This window comes from Salvia hispanica, chromosome 4 (assembly GCF_023119035.1).
Source record: "Salvia hispanica cultivar TCC Black 2014 chromosome 4, UniMelb_Shisp_WGS_1.0, whole genome shotgun sequence".
Lineage (NCBI taxonomy): Eukaryota > Viridiplantae > Streptophyta > Magnoliopsida > Lamiales > Lamiaceae > Salvia > Salvia hispanica.
In genome coordinates this window covers 31,824,418-31,841,413 of record NC_062968.1, presented here as the reverse complement: position 1 = coordinate 31,841,413, position 16,996 = coordinate 31,824,418, and the positions used below count along the sequence as shown (strand labels likewise).

Here is a 16,996-nt window from a genome sequence, read left to right as displayed (position 1 = left end):
CCTTTCAAGTTCAACTGAAAAGTAGGAAAAACTCGGGATGTTACAAATTAATCTAAAAATATTTTTTGTGTGGCAAAAATCTGGACCACTCATTTTTTAAAGCTAAGTGACTGATATTGCATCTCATTTCTCAATTACCCAAAAAAATCTCAATTGATCAAGGACCTATATACATATATACCTAAGTGGTCCAGATATATATACCTATATATGTTAGAGTTTGTATACTAGAAATCACCTTTCGAGTGATTGAATACTGTTAAAACTCTTATTTTATTTTCCAAATGAATAAACAGATTATTTTTGTCATAATGTTGTTATGTTTTACATTCAATGGATGTTTATTGCATATTTAAATGTATAAGTAACTTAACAAAGTCTAAGTCTTTGTTTTAGTAGACCGGTTGTGGGCGTCGTCCACTTTAAGGTAACACGGTCAGTTCTAAACAAAGAAAAAGAATAATTTCACAACCTAGATAGGCTTAGACTACCTATCGTGAAAGGTTGTAATGTCAGTCCGATTATTTCTAAGCCTTACTGAAATAAGATGACGTTGGTGTGGTATAGCACTGAATGGATCTAACAGCGAGACAGTCTTTATGCTATCTACTGAAAGACGAGATATCGTAAATTATTTCTCAATCAATGTACGTTAGCATTGAGCATACGGTATTGATTATGCACTACTTTGACTTACCAAATGGTGCGGGTTTTTCGCAACCCAATAAGCCTGGTATATTGGGTAGTGGTGATTAATATCTAGCAATGCTAGGATTGCTATTATGTTGAATCGTGCGCGAGGTGAGTCTCGTTTGATAACATCCTCAAGAGAAGCTTGAAATAAGGTTTTATTATTCGGAACCTAGCTAGTTGGAGTTTAATTACTCTATGAATAATAAATAAGATTTTCTTGCTGAGTTTAAATCTTACGAATCTCAATAAATAGTAGACAAAATATCAACAAAAGGGTAATATCGTCATTATGTTATATATGATAATTTTCGTGAATGTTTTTTATATCAACAAAGTGTATTACAAATATCAACAATATGACATAAGAATATCAACAGTAGTATAAGAAAATATCAATACATATTTATTGAGATTTTTATATGGTTTTATTGAGATTTTTTGTTCTTTTGTTGATAAGAATCTGGTTTTCAACATTTACGAAAACTAAAATAAAAAATATCAAATTTCATCATCCGAACGTCGTCGGAACATATGCAATTGAGATCTCGTTGGAATCCTTATAAAATTATCTTTAATTTGATATATTTTTTGCAAAAAAATAATTTAAAACGAGAGAGTTACGTAAATTTAAAGTTTTAATATGATTTTAATGAGAGGGAATTGACATTAATACCCTCTTTTTTATTTATTAATTTTCTTAATTAAATACATAATCCATGTAACATTATTTCAACCACTAGATCTTCTAATCTAATGGCTAAGATTTAGTCTTAGTTTGGGATTGCTAATTAGTTAGCAATTGATCACTCCCCTATATATATATATATATATATATATATATATATATATATATATAGGGTTTTGATCTATGAAGACCAGATTTAAATACAGAAACGCAGAACGCGGTCATACGTAGGGCATTTTTAGGTCATAGTTAGTTTATTTTTAGGTCATGCTAACAAAGCATGACCTAAAATGATCTTAACATGACATAAACCCAAATCTTATAATATGACCTAAAACTGCTTAATTATGACCTTCCGTATTTTTGGTTAATTATTGACCATTAGATCATCTAATCCTAGGGCCAAGATTTGGGCTGCATTTTTGGATTTAAACACATACTTATTTTGATCATCTCCCTATATATATATATATATATATATATATATATAGGGTTGCGCTAGCGTGCTAACTAATTTACAGTAATAACTAATAACTTTCAATACTGTGTATTAAAATTATCAATACAAAGACATAATTATATCAATACAACAAGTAAATTTAAATATCAACACAAAGACATAAGTTTATCAGCACAAGAATATTGATAAATCTATGTCTTTGTGTTGATATTTTTAACATACAAAATTGATATTAGTTATTAGTTATTACTGTAACTTAGTTAGTATTTGATCACACACCTATATATATACCTAGAGTCCCATTATCCACAAATCCACTCTTAAAGACCGAACCACCGAACCCTACCAAATTAGGGCTTTTAGATCTAGTTTTTTATGGATAAGATACATAAATTTATAAATTTTTTTCGCCTTCATCACGAGTCTATTTTAATTCATCCGAAGGTAAATAAGTCATACTAACATGCTACGAAGATTTAGCTTCGTTCCAGAATATATTACTTCATTCTAGTAAGTTTTTACTTCATTCCAGTAGGTTTTTACTTCATTCCAGTACGTAAATGTGGTTTCGCCGTCGCGTGCCGTTCTTTCTCTCTACAATATCTATCACCACCGCCATAGCGCTAATATGGTTTAATAATCACATGGAATAATGTAATAAATTATTGGAATGAAGTATGTGTAGAAGCATTTGAAGTCCTACTGGAATGAAGTAAAAATCTTATCCAATGAAGTAATAATGTTTCTGAATGAAGTAATAAACTCACTTGAATAAATTGCATTTTTAAATGTTAATCAAGAAAAAATCCACGTCAATGAATTTGAATGAAGCATATGTTGAATCATTTCAAAACCTACTGGAAGCAAGTAAAAACATGTTGTAGTTTCAAGGTATTACGTACAAAATGAAGTAATAAACCTATACAATGAAGTAAAATGGGCTTGTAATGAAGCCGAAAAAATTTTCACAGCAGCACATCTCATAAAAAAAACTAGATCTAATGGCCCAGATTTAGTCTCTAATTCGGTCTTTAAAATTGGGTCGACATTGATCACAACTCTATATACCTATATATATATATAGGGTTTTGATCTATGCAAACCCATTTTTAATACAAAAATACAGAACCAAGCATATGAAGATCATTTTTAGGTCATCGTAAGCTTATTTTTACGTCATTATAATAAGGATGACATAAAAGGATCTTAACTTGACCTCAACCCCAAAGTTTATAATATGACCTAAAACTGCTTTATAATGACCCTCCATGTTTTTCTTTAATTATTGACCATTAGATTGTCAAATTTCATGGTCAGGATTTTGTATTGAGATCAATTTTTGTATTGATCATTTTCCTATATATATATATATATATACATATATATATATATAGGTCCATGATCAATTGAGATTTTTTAAGCTAATTGAGAAATGCGATACAATATCAACCACTCATTTTTATTAAATGAGTGGTCCAGATTTTGCCACATGAATTTTTTTTTAGATTAATTTATTATGAAAGGGTATAATGGTAATTTTATGGTAATTAAAATTCAGCAACTCCCATCTCTTGCTCTCTGCTTCTCGATCTCTTTCTCTCTCTCATCTCTAAGGTGTTCATTCCATACACCGAGGAATCTCCTTACACAAAATTACACCTCAAATTCAAGCTTCGTTCATCTCATGATTGTATTCCTCCATCAGAGAGAGAATTGGAGATCAGAAAATACAGAAAATTGAGAAGAAGATGAAAATTGAGACCCTAGGTAGAATCTGAACGCCGTATAGACTGTGCAGCAACTTCCTATCGAGATCGGTGAAACCGAATTTCCGATGAGTCTGGTGGCGGAGTACAAATTCGAAGGTGTGGAGAGAGGATCAGAGTCTAATAAGCTTGATTCAGGCGGAATCGGAGGCGTGAGTGAATATTCGGCGCCGGAGATTGTCAGCGGTGCCGACGATTCGATGTGTAATAAGGAGAACGAGTGCATTGCGGTGGCGAAATCGATGTTGAGTGCTGCTGAGATTAGTGTTGGGACGAATTTCGTGAAGCCGCCGGCTTCTGCGAGGTTTAGTCACCGGAGAAATTTTAAAGTGGTTGAGCTTCACATTTCATCCAGCTATGGCCAGCGGAAGCCCGAAGACGAGATGATCCAACTCATCCACCACGCCCTCAACTCCGGCGTCATATTTCTAGACACCTCTGACGCATACGGTCCCCACACCAACGAAATTCTTATTGGAAAGGTATTATTTATTTCTCTCTGCTTAAGTTCTAAATTCAATTGATTAAATTAGTGTATTCGAGTATTCACTCATGGAGCCTGGAGGTTTACTCTGTTTGTAATTTGTGTTGATTAGTTGATTGATCTTGTTTACTGATTTTCCGCCGAGTATTAATGTTAGAACACTTTTGAGAAGAGCTAATTCAAGTGAAGATGTAATTGTTCAGTTATGCACTGTGATTGTGACAATCTTCATGATTATTTGAGCTTAATTTTGTTGAGGTTTGAGGAGATTCTCATGGAGACTGAGATTTGAATAAAGTGTACCATGATTTTCCTGAACTAGTGTGTTGAAACTGTTGCAGGCTTTGAAAGGGGGATGAGGGAGAAAGTGCAAATTATAAGTGTTATTTTTTAGTTAGTTGACATTTTAATACAAGTTGTTGACATTCGATATTCTCGGTATTGATATGTGAATTATAAGTGTTATTATTTAGTTGTTGACATTTTGATTCGAGTTGTTGACATTCGATATTCTCGGTATTAATATGTGAATTATAAGTGCTATTATTTAGTTGTTGACATTTTAATACGAGTTGTTGACATTCAATATTCTTGGTATTGATATGTGAATTATAAGTGCTACTCCCTCCGTCCCGCTTTAGCAGTCCCATTGACTTTTCTGCACTCGTTTTGTAAAAATGATAATAAATAGTTAAAGTGGAGAAATAATAAAGTAAAAAAGAGAATAATGTAGAGAAGAGTCTTATCTACATTATTCTCTTTTTTACTTTATTATTTCTCCACTTTAACTATTTATAATCATTTTTACAAAACGAGTGCAGAAAAGTCAATGGGACTGCTAAAGCGGGACGGGGGGAGTATTATTTAGCTGTTGACATTTTAATAAGAGTTGTTGACATTCGATATTCTCGGTATTGATATGTGAATTATTAGTGTTATTTTTTAGTTGTTGACATTTTAATACGAGTTGTTGACATTCGATATTCTCGGTATTGATATGTGAATTATAAGTGGTATTTTTTAGTTGTTGATATTTTAATACGAGTTGTTGTCATTCGATATTCTCGGTATTGATATGTGAATTATAAGTGCTATTATTTAGTTGTTGACATTTTAATACGAGTTGTTGACATTCGATATTCTCGGTATTGATATGGGAATTATAAGTGTTATTTTTTAGTTGTTGACATTTTAATACGAGTTGTTGACATTCGATATTCTCGGTATTGATATGTGAATTATAAGTGCTATTATTTAGTTGTTGACATTTTAATACGAGTTGTTGACATTCAATATTCTCGGTATTGATATGTGAATTCTAAGTGCTATTATTTAGTTGTTGACATTTTAATACGAGTTGTTGACATTTTAATACGATTCGTTGACATTCGATATTCTTGGTATTGATATGTGAATTATAAGTGTGTTTTTTTAGTTGTTGACATTTTAATACGAGTTGTTGTCATTCGATATTCTCGGTATTGATATGTGAATTAAAAGTGATATTTGTTAGTTGTTAACATTTTAATACGAGTTGTTGACATTTGATATTCTGGCTATTGAATGTGAATTGAATAGGCTGTTTTTATCAATAAAGATTTTTGCTGATTTCTTGACTTTTATTGCTCCTTCCATTCTATATAATCATCAAATTCTTTGTCTCTCATCTAAACTTGTAAAGGTTGCGTTCTTGTGCAACATTTCATCCGATACATACAAATTCAAAATTCTGGAGTATGGGAGAGATGGCTTCTCTTTGAAGTTACGCAGAGGTATGTAATCTCTTTATTTTTATCTCACAAAAAAAGTAAATGTATGATGATTCATTCATTTTAATTAATTAATCAATTGTTCAGTGTAAATTAATGATGCTTGAATTAATGGCAACATTGAGAAATGGATGGATTGGGGCAGAAGTTGTTGTACACGAGCCTGGAACTGGAGAAGCTGAAATTAGAAGCTGTTGTACAAGAGCCTGAAACTGGAGAAGCTGAAATTAGAAGCGATGAAAGAAATGCAGAAAAACAAAGAATCCGTGAACCAACTGATCCAGCTCCAGAAATGCGCCATCGAAGAGCGAGATGACACAAAATCAATTATTTATTTGTTTATGGAATTGGAAGTTTTAGGGTTTGGATTATCAATTGTGTTGGATGTGAGTTGGATTGGGGAATCAAGCTTTTTTGATGACAAATAATATGACAAACCATTTGCAGAAACCACCATTGAAGATGTTGAAATCAGCTATATAATTCATGTCAACTATACGCATATAATGTCAACTAGTGTAAAATCAATGTCAATTATATATATAATCCATGTCAACTACATACATATAATGTCAACTACAATCCATGTCAATTATATATATAATCCATGTCAACTACATACATATAATGTCAATTACATATATCTACATACATAGAGAAAGCAATTAAAAAAGCAAATAAACCTCATAGGCATTGTGGAAAATTTCATAAAGTGAATGATCATAATGCCAGAAGTTGTGGCAAAGAGAAGACATAATTGTTCTTTTTTAATAATCAGTTTTTGACATATACTACAAGTTATTGACATTTTCTTATTAGTTGTTGATATTTGATTTTGCTCTCTATTGATGTGTATTGTATGCTCATCCTACCAGAACTTGTGGTAAAAAAGAAAAAAATACTTGTTCTTTTTTAATTATAAGATTTGTTTTTTGAGTTGTACACACTATAAAAGTTGTTGACAAGCTGTTGACATTTTGCTATAAGCTGTTGACATTTGATATGCAGGCTATTGACATGTATTGTATGACCATGATGTCAGAAATTGTGTCAAATAAAAAATTAAGAGAATATAGTTGTTATTTTTTAATTACAAGAATTATTTTTGAGTTGTTGACACTTTATACAAACTGTTGACAAGTTGTTGACATTTTGCTATAAGTTGTTGACATTTGATATGCAAGCTATTGATATACGCTCGGATTTTGCACTATTTTAAGGCTGCCATTTGGTCTGTTTTTGATGTCAAAGTTGTTGGAGTTTGTATACTAGAAATCACCTTTCGAGTGATTGAATACTGTTAAAACTCTTATTTTATTTTCCAAATGAATAAACAGATTATTTTTGTCATAATGTTGTTATGTTTTACATTTAATGGATGTTTGTTGCATATTTAAATGTATAAGTAACTTAACAAAGTCTAAGTCTTTGTTTTAGTAGACCGGTTGTGGGCGTCGTTCACTTTAAGGTAACACGGTCAGTTCTAAACAAAGAAAAAGAATAATTTCACAACCTAGATAGGCTTAGACTACCTATCGTGAAAGGTTGCAATGTCAGTCCGATTATTTCTAAGCCTTACTGAAATAAGATGACATTGGTGTGGTATAGCACTGAATGGATCTAACAGCGAGACAGTCTTTATGCTATCTACTGAAAGACGAGGTCTCGTAAATTATTTCTCAATCAATGTACGTTAGCATTGAGCATACGGTATTGATTATGCACTACTTTGACTTACCAAATGGTGCGGGTTTTTCGCAACCCAATAAGCCTGGTGTATTGGGTAGTGGTGATTAATACCTAGCGGTGCTAGGATTGCTATTATATTGAATCGTGCGCGAGGTGAGTCTCGTTTGATAACATCCTCAAGAGAAGCTTGAAATAAGGTTTTATTATTCGGAACCTAGCTAGTTGGAGTTTAATTACTCTATGAATAATAAATAAGATTTTGAGTCCTCTCTTGGAATAAATAAGATATTTATTAATTAAGTCCATATCAGACAATGATTAATTAATGGATGTTTCTATCTTAAGCGCGAGAAATAAATATAAAGTATTGGAAACCCGAAGTACTTGTAATTTCGGATTTGGATGGGGAATGTAGTATTACTTCTGTAGTGGCTGCTCGTAATATTCCAATTTTTAGCTTATATTAAATTGGGTTTAATTTAATTAGTAAATAGCTAATTGGAGGAACCCATATCCAAAGCCTTCCATAGATCCCTGTCTGGGCCCAATATGTGACTTATTATAAATAGGAGAATAAAGGAGACAGAAAATACACTTGTTTTTTACTCTCAAATTTTCGGCCCCCCTTACTCCTTGTAGAGGTCGAATTTTTCTCCTCCGTGGGAAAGGATTTCTGTCTTCTCTATTTAAGTCCTAATGCACTGGTGAGATCAGCCCACCCTGATATCAGTTCACAGTCCGGGAACCAGTCAGAAGATCCGTGGTTTTGTACTAAAGATCTTCACGTGGAGAAGAAGCTAGCCATCTTCGATTCTTTGGAGAATCATCAAGGTATAATGGCTGAACCTTAGAAAAACATGTTTTAGGTTTCAATTAATTTAAAGCATGTTATTATTTGAGTTATGAGCGTGATACATGTGATAATTACACGAATAGAATTTGTCTAAATAATCCGCTAAATAGATCAGAATTATCTGTAATTGATTTATGTGTGCGCTTCCGCTGCTAGTTCCTTCAATTGGTATCAGAGCCAGTCTTTGGCTCTGATTATTTGGATTTAAATTTCGCAAAATTCATGTATGCATGCGTTTTTGTTTTCGAAGCATGTTCTTGTTTTTAGTTGTTATATTTTACGCATGATGAACTCAAGAACAATCGAAACAAAGAACTCAAATATTTTGAATGCACGAGATGTACGATTCGTCGGCGCTTGCGCCGAGACGAATCGTGCTACATGCGATCGATGAAGGGTAGTCGAGCGACGGGGCGATCGACCGGCGACGCACAGACGAGGGTGGACTCGTGCGCGCCGCCGGTGTGACCGCCGGAACCGCCGATCTCCGAGCAATCGCAGTCAACCAGTGGGAGCAACGGTGCGATCGGTTGGCGACGCGAACACGAGCGTGGGCTCGTCCATGCCGCCGGCGAGACCGCGTCGCAGGTCTTCCTGCAACTGACGGCGATCGACGGCCATGGTAGGCGAATCTGATCGCTGCTCGTCCGAGAGCAGCGGCGGTTCATCCATGGCGGAACCCTGACCCTAACCCTAATCCTGACCCTAGTCGAACCCAGCCCTAGCGACGCCGGACCGAGAACCAGCGACGCCGTTCGCGGCTGCTGCTGTTCTGTGCGAGATCGTCTGGGCGGAGGGATGCGCCGGAGCTGCATGGCGGTGACCGCGTGGCTGGGCGACATCGACGAAGGAGGAACTCGTCTCTTACGCGACGGGTAGAGGGAGAAAGGAAGCAGCCGCGCGTAGCGCGGGCTGCCAGAGCGGCTGGACGGCGTACTCACCGTTCCGGCGGATCGACTCCGGTGATTTTCGTCGTTCGTCATACGTGCCAACCTCGTACGATGAGATAACGATGAAATATTAATTTTAATGATTATTTAATTCCTAAATTAATAGATATTATTAAAATATTATTATTTAAATGAGATAAAATCTTTTGGGAAGATTTCCCTAGATTTTAGGAATATTTTGATTATTTTCTATATCTATGAATATTTTATATCCTAGATGATATAGATAAGAATAATTAAATGGTTTCCTAATAATAATATATATCTAGAATCCTAATAAGGATAGATATGTAGGATTTCATTAAATAATAAAATTATTCTCTTCCCAATCTTAATAAGGAATTAATTTATGTTTATTTATTCATGTCCGTCAATAATATAAATAAATAATTATATTATTTTAGATAAATCTTATAGAAGACATGAATATGGTTTAAAGTTTAGTAATTAATATATTATTCTTTAATAAGATGTTTAAAAGATTATAAAAGATTTAATTATCCAGTCAATTAAATACCAACAGAATTTAATTAAGCCTTTAATCTGCCCTAAGGCTAAGGATAATTAATGAAAAACCATAACTTAAATATCTAAGCGATAATTACGAACTAAGTTTGTATATGGTCTCCATCGATTGGTCCACAACTTATGAAGCTAATTTCTGAATATTATCGCCACCCATGCTGTGGGAACAATAATCCTAAGAAATAGCGAGTTCATATAGGTGGACTTCTCATTTGTAAATAGTATGGACTAGAAAGTAGTTTCCAATATTATCGCCACCCATGCTGTGGGGACAATAATCCTAAGAAATTACAAGTTTCAGAAGTCTAAACAGAATTTACGAGATAGCTTGGTGACGGTGCAGGTTTCTTTCCCTTTGGTTTTCGTATGTAATTGGAGTGTATCCAACTGATCAGGAAGAGATTCCCGACCCAGCTGAGTCGTTGGTACGATAACCGGGACCTGGCTTCAAACAAATTTCCTCAACCCATTTCTACTGATTAGTATAATGGAGGTAAGGGTCGAATCCCACGAGGATGGACACGTTTTGATAACTGCGGTGACTTTCCTGGGTGTTTTGGTTAGCTACCACGCTTGGGTTGAGATTTTACCTAGACAGGAAATAAAGGTAGTACTCTACTGACTAGTAGGTGGGAAAATAACAGACATGTGGGAGTGTTCGTGAAAATAGGGGACAAGGTGTATCAGAGACATATGGAAAGTAGTCAGTTACTAAAAGAGGAAAATTAGACAACAAGGTATATCTGATGGCTGGGGGCTTTCTGACAGGTCTGGGCAGTACATCTGAAAAGTAGGGAACAAAAGCAAAAGTAACTTAAAAGTAAAGTGGTTCAAACTAAAGTTGATTTTGACGTTTTCTTCTTCACCAAGTATTAACAGAATTCAGATAAACACAAACACCATGACTGAACTTCAGATTCACAAATTCAAACTTAAGATCCATCGATTTAAATGCTCAAACTTAAATTAAACAGTGAAACTGCAACTTAACTTCTACTGACTGACATGCAAGGTGGTAATCACAACGCAGAAAAGAACTCATGCACGAAAACTTGACTAAACATAGCTACACTTTGAATCAACAACTCTCGATAAGAAAACACTTAGAAATTGAAAGCAATGACTAAATCTAACTTTCCTAGGCAGAATGAAGCAAACTCGAACCAAAGTGACATGCGAAATAGAAACTTCATAACGTAAATGTTGGAAAATAACAAAGTACTTCAAAAGAGCAACATCGATGAGTGTTTGCAAATAACTAACGATGAAAACAAGTAAACTTTAAACTAAGAAAGCGATTAAGATTGTTTTTGCCACTCCGGGCGATGATACTACTACACTGCTACGATAACTGGCTGGAACGGCGGACTGATGACTTCTCCGGCAGACTCTTGGACGTCAAGTGACCATGGCTGTGGCGAGGAACGAGAGGTAGGATAATGCTGAAGGATCGATATTCTAGAGAGAATTCTACTAAGTGTGATTGTCGAACTGCGAACCATTTTCTCTCTCCAAGTGGCTTCTTTTATAAGGAGGCTTGCCCTTGCTTTTAGGGTAGACTTCTCCCGCAATTTGACCTTTTTGCCCTTGTCAATGATCATCCCAGCTATCCTCCTTCTCCATCTCGAGCCATTTCTCTGGCATGCATCCTGGTCAGTATCGCACCCTTCTGGCGCCCTTTTCACTTGCGTCACCTGAATCGTCTCCTACTGACTTGGATCCTTCAATCCTGCACACTTAAGCAACTGTTTTGCAGATAATACATGAATTTCACGACATACTGACCAGTAACCAAGGCTTAGAATACGACTTATCAAACTGCTCACACTTACCACATGCTTGTCCTCAAGCGTGAAGACAAACAAAAAGAAATAAGTCGAATTCGAGCCTGGTTACTCCCCTGACCGACTCTACCTAGCTAGACTCAAGACTCTGACGCAAAAGAAAAGAAAAAAAAATAACGACACAAACACATAACACATATAGTTAACTTAAACACATAGAACAGGCTATATTTTCAACCACCCTTCCCCTCGAGATCAGGTGCAATCCGGCCTTAGGCAGCCTTGAACTTCCGCCGCCCCCCTTTTCTTCCCCAGTCAGTATATCTGCTTGTCAGGATCACCCAATCCTAGGCCAAACACTGGGTTCACTCAGTCACTCATTCCTCACAGGGGATGTTAGGACTGTTTTCTCTCAATGCTAAACCACAGATGTTTCGGACTCAGATCTCACATGCAGCTCCTGAAGGTCTTTAAGGCTTGTAATGGGGCTAGTGGTTTGTAATGTTTGGGGTAGTTGTCCCTAAGGCTCTAAGGTTCAAACAATAACTACTTATTTGATGAGGGAGAACTGTGTGCATTCGGGCTTCTGGCTAGGGCTTCTTCTTCGGCTGGACAATTTCTGACATTGGCTTCCAACTGGTCAGTAGCTTCTTTGTGGCTTCGCCACCCTTATTCCTTCTTCTCCTTTCTCTTTTTGTGGTCAAGTATCTGCGACCATTTTCTTCAATTTCCTTTTCTGTGGCTTTGCCACCCTTATTCCTTCTTCTATTTTTTTTTGGATCTGGAAATCTCAGATCGATTTTCTCCTTCTTTCTTTGCTTTTCTTTTCTTCAGTTGGTCCCTTTTGTATGTCCTCCTGGGCAGTTGCTTCCTTGCCTCATGCCTTGCACGCACACAGTTCCAGTGGCTGATGGGTTATTTCGGGGTATAAGTTAGGCTAGAAAATGGGGTTCTAAGGGTAGGTTTTTCTTTTTTTTTTTTTTTTTTTTTCTTTTTTTTCAAGGGGGTTTCCTACTGCCTTCAGGGTTTGCTACACGCGGTCACCTTGCCCTAGACATCATGTGGTAGCCTCTCTTCTTTTTTTTTTTTAGTATTTAGTGGAAAGTAGTTCCACTTTGGGGTTTCTAACTCACCTTTTAAGAGGGCTTTCGTGTCTGACCTAAGGGATGGGTTTTTCCTTCATACTTGCATCATCTATACTGACTAGGGGTTACTGGAGGGGGTGGTTTCTGTTTTTCGGCATGCCTTATCTCCCTCAATTCCCCTCACCGTCAGTTCGAGGCAGTTGAGTTTTAAGCCCATTCATAAAACATAACACATAATTCCTAGACCTAAACAAACCTAAAAAAAAACTAACATGCACTGACTCAAATAACACATATATACATGTCATACTGGCCATTTGCTCCCCCCTCTCACTTCACAAGTGTCTGCCCCAGATACGGGCTGTGAAGTGAAAATTGGGAATGGCTAGTATGACAGACACACGTTTATAACAAACACATATTATATCTAAAAACTTCTCACACTTAGACTATGCAATAGGCTAAGTGGGAGAGTTTCAGATATATTATAAACAAAACAGAGCAAAATATTGACAAACATGAAATATAAACATATAAACTCCTCACACTTAGACTACGCAGTAGGCTAAGTGTGAGGTAACATGCCCACGAAAAAACACAAAGAAAAACATAATAAACATATGCACCAAAGTAGCAAACCCTTTACTTCTCACACTTAGACTATTAAATAGGCTAAGTGTTATGAATGGGGTTTGCATACAATTAAAACACATAAATCTACCTATTTAATAAAAGTACGAAAACATAAACAAAAGAAAAACTTAAAAATTAAAAAGAAAACTAACTGGTCAGTTGGGGGTGGTTCGGTCAGATGTTCCTCCTGCTCCTTCTTGGGGCAGGGTTCTGTGCAGGTGGGTCCGTTGGTTCTTCTTCAGTAGGTCCGGGTTGGTTGTCATCATCCTCCTGTTGTCCATCGCCGTCTTCTTCCTCAGGTCCGGTGGGTTCTTCTTCTATTGACTTTGGTTTTGGTGGTGGGTGTTATGTTGAGGCCCTGGGTTAAATTGGTTCTGGTTCTGGTTTTGGTTTTGAGAGTTTCGCTGATGGGGTGGCACATAAGTAGGGTTCGGGTTCTGGTTTTGAGAGTTTTGGTTCTGAGGATGCTGGTTCCTTCCTACCCAGTTAGACTGGTAGTCAGGGTTTGTTGGTCCGCGGTTGGGATATTGGTTCGGTTGGGGGTTGGGTTGATTTGGAGCCTGATTTTGGTTCTGATTCTGATTTCCATCTCCCCATCGGAAATTTTGGTGGTCCCTCCACGGTGCATCTCTTTGTTTTCCCGGAATCCAATTGCCGTTGGAATTGTAGTATCCTGCGGCATTTGCTTGCTCCACATCCAGCGAGTTGTCCGGCTGATCATATGGTAGTGCTGGGGCTTCTTGGCCTCCAGTTGGAGAAGGTGGTGGAGTGTTCTGCTTGATTGCAGTCAGCAATTCCTTCTTTAATTCCTCCATCTTCAAGTCCATCCGTTCCTCCTGGTTAGTAGCCGAAGCACTCGCTACCCTTTCTCTGCTGTACCCATCTCTCGCGTTGTCGTACGTCTTCTTCGCATTCAACAGCTTGCGTAACACCTTCTTGGCTTCACTTACTCTCAACTGGGTGAAATCGCCTCCAGATGATGAATTCGCCAGATCCTTGGTTTCCTTATTCATCCCCTCATAGAAGGTGTGGTGCACCTCTATCTCCTTCATCCGATGGTTGGGGCATGATTCCAAAAGGCTCATGTACTTCTCCCAATACTCGCTCAGGGTTTCATCATATTCTTGCCTTATGCACGATATTTTCCTCTTCAATGCACTTGTCTTCGAAGATGGGAAAAACTCGGCTAGGAAAACTGACTTGAAGTCGGCCCATGTATTGATAGAGTCGGCTGGCAGGCGCATGAACCAAGTGTTGGCCTCTCCTTTTAGGACAAAAGGTAGGGCCTTCAGTCTGTAGTCGTCTTCGCTCGCTCCTGTGGCCGCCTCTGCGCCTTACAGATCTTGCAGAACTCATTTAAGAACTCGTAGGGTCCTTCATAACTCTTCCCACAGTACGTCGGTAGGATTGCAATCACGTGGGGTTTCACATCACAGGCGGTCTGGCCTGGGGTGACCACTATGGCTTGTGGGGGATCTCCGTCGGCGTGTGCGGTAAGTGTTGCGAGCTCGGGATCGTCCTCACCTTGGTCAGCCATCCTTACTAGTGTTCTTACTGGTTGGGGTGGAAGCTCCGGGAGTTGGTACTCTAACTCCTCCTTTTCTTCGTCGCTACTCGTGCCTAGGTCGGACAGTGCCGTCGACAGGCCAGAACGAGTGGTAACGAGTATTGTTCCTCGGGGAAGTATCCTTGGTCTCCACTGGCCAGGAGCCGAGCCACTTCTCATAAACTGAAAACAAAAAGAAAAGAAAAATTATAAACAGTATGTACACCAAAAAGATCACACACAATAACAGGTATGAACGCCATCCATCCCCGGCAACGGCGCCATTTTGACGGTGCAGGTTTCTTTCCCTTTGGTTTTCGTATGTAATTGGAGTGTATCCAACTGATCAGGAAGAGATTCCCGACCCAGCTGAGTCGTTGGTACGATAACCGGGACCTGGCTTCAAACAAATTTCCTCAACCCATTTCTACTGATTAGTATAATGGAGGTAAGGGTCGAATCCCACGAGGATGGACACGTTTTGATAACTGCGGTGACTTTCCTGGGTGTTTTGGTTAGCTACCACGCTTGGGTTGAGATTTTACCTAGACAGGAAATAAAGGTAGTACTCTACTGACTAGTAGGCGGGAAAATAACAGACATGTGGGAGTGTTCGTGAAAATAGGGGACAAGGTGTATCAGAGACATATGGAAAGTAGACAGTTACTAAAAGAGGAAAATTAGACAACAAGGTATATCTGATGGCTGGGGGCTTTCTGACAGGTCTGGGCAGTACATCTGAAAAGTAGGGAACAAAAGCAAAAGTAACTTAAAAGTAAAGTGGTTCAAACTAAAGTTGATTTTGACGTTTTCTTCTTCACCAAGTATTAACAGAATTCAGATAAACACAAACACCATGACTGAACTTCAGATTCACAAATTCAAACTTAAGATCCATCGATTTAAATGCTCAAACTTAAATTAAACAGTGAAACTGCAACTTAACTTCTACTGACTGACATGCAAGGTGGTAATCACAAAGCAGAAAAGAACTCATGCATGAAAACTTGACTAAACATAGCTACACTTTGAATCAACAACTCTCGATAAGAAAACACTTAGAAATTGAAAGCAATGACTAAATCTAACTTTCCTAGGCAGAATGAAGCAAACTCGAACCAAAGTGACATGCGAAATAGAAACTTCATAACGTAAATGTTGGAAAATAACAAAGTACTTCAAAAGAGCAACAGCGATGAGTGTTTGCAAATAACTAACGATGAAAACAAGTAAACTTTAAACTAAGAAAGCGATTAAGATTGTTTTTGCCACTCCGGGCGATGATACTACTACACTGCTACGATAACTGGCTGGAACGGCGGATTGATGACTTCTCCGGCAGACTCTTGGACGTTAAGTGACCATGGCTGTGGCGAGGAACGAGAGGTAGGATAATGCTGAAGGATCGATCTTCTAGAGAGAATTCTACTAAGTGTGATTGTCGAACTGCGAACCCTTTTCTTTCTCCAAGTGGCTTCTTTTATAAGGAGGCTTGCCCTTGCTTTTAGGGTAGACTTCTCCCGCAATTTGACCTTTTTGCCCTTGTCAATGATCATCCCAGCTATCCTCCTTCTCCATCTCGAGCCATTTCTCTGGCATGCATCCTGGTCAGTATCGCACCCTTCTGGCGCCCTTTTCACTTGCGTCACCTGAATCGTCTCCTACTGACTTGGATCCTTCAATCCTGCACACTTAAGCAACTGTTTTGCAGATAATACATGAATTTCACGACATACTGACCAGTAACCAAGGCTTAGAATACGACTTATCACTTGGTCTTGTTATCAACGCATGAGCATTGTTATGGGAGTGTGTTGTAGAAACGAGATTCTGTAATGCTAAATCTGATGGTCGTGCTTAGGCAACATTTGGCGGCCATGCCGTGCTGCGGTCTCTGGACTATTCGTCGGTGTTGTGACCAGTAAAAATGTTAAAATTTTAATGCGTATTGACCTCTGCTTGAGGGTACAAAATTTTAATTTTACAGTTGTGAGAATTTGAAAAGTTTTATGGTTAATCTACTCAATTTCATCACATAAGTTTATGACAAATAGTAAATATTATGTTTTGCAGT

General features: G+C 37.5%; 1 protein-coding gene across 1 annotated transcript; it reads right to left on the bottom strand.

The window, feature by feature from the left end:
* Positions 1-13,693: 13,693 nt before the first annotated feature.
* On the bottom strand, positions 13,694-14,620 carry LOC125220911. The gene is made up of 2 exons (XM_048123043.1): positions 14,240-14,620; positions 13,694-14,149 (listed from the first exon to the last, which is right to left on the bottom strand). Exons 1-2 carry the CDS (start codon positions 14,618-14,620, stop codon positions 13,694-13,696), a joined length of 837 nt encoding a protein of 278 aa, XP_047979000.1.
* Positions 14,621-16,996: the final 2,376 nt, after the last annotated feature.

What these genes read in the sequence shown, in the direction of transcription:
- LOC125220911 (XM_048123043.1), bottom strand. Translation starts at nt 14,620, where the DNA reads ATGCGCCTGCCAGCCGACTCTATCAATACATGGGCCGACTTCAAGTCA. An exon ending in ATGGGTACAGCAGAGAAAGG is followed by an intron (nt 14,150 to 14,239) that starts GTAGCGAGTGCT and finishes GCAATCAAGCAG; the next exon opens with AACACTCCACCACCTTCTCC.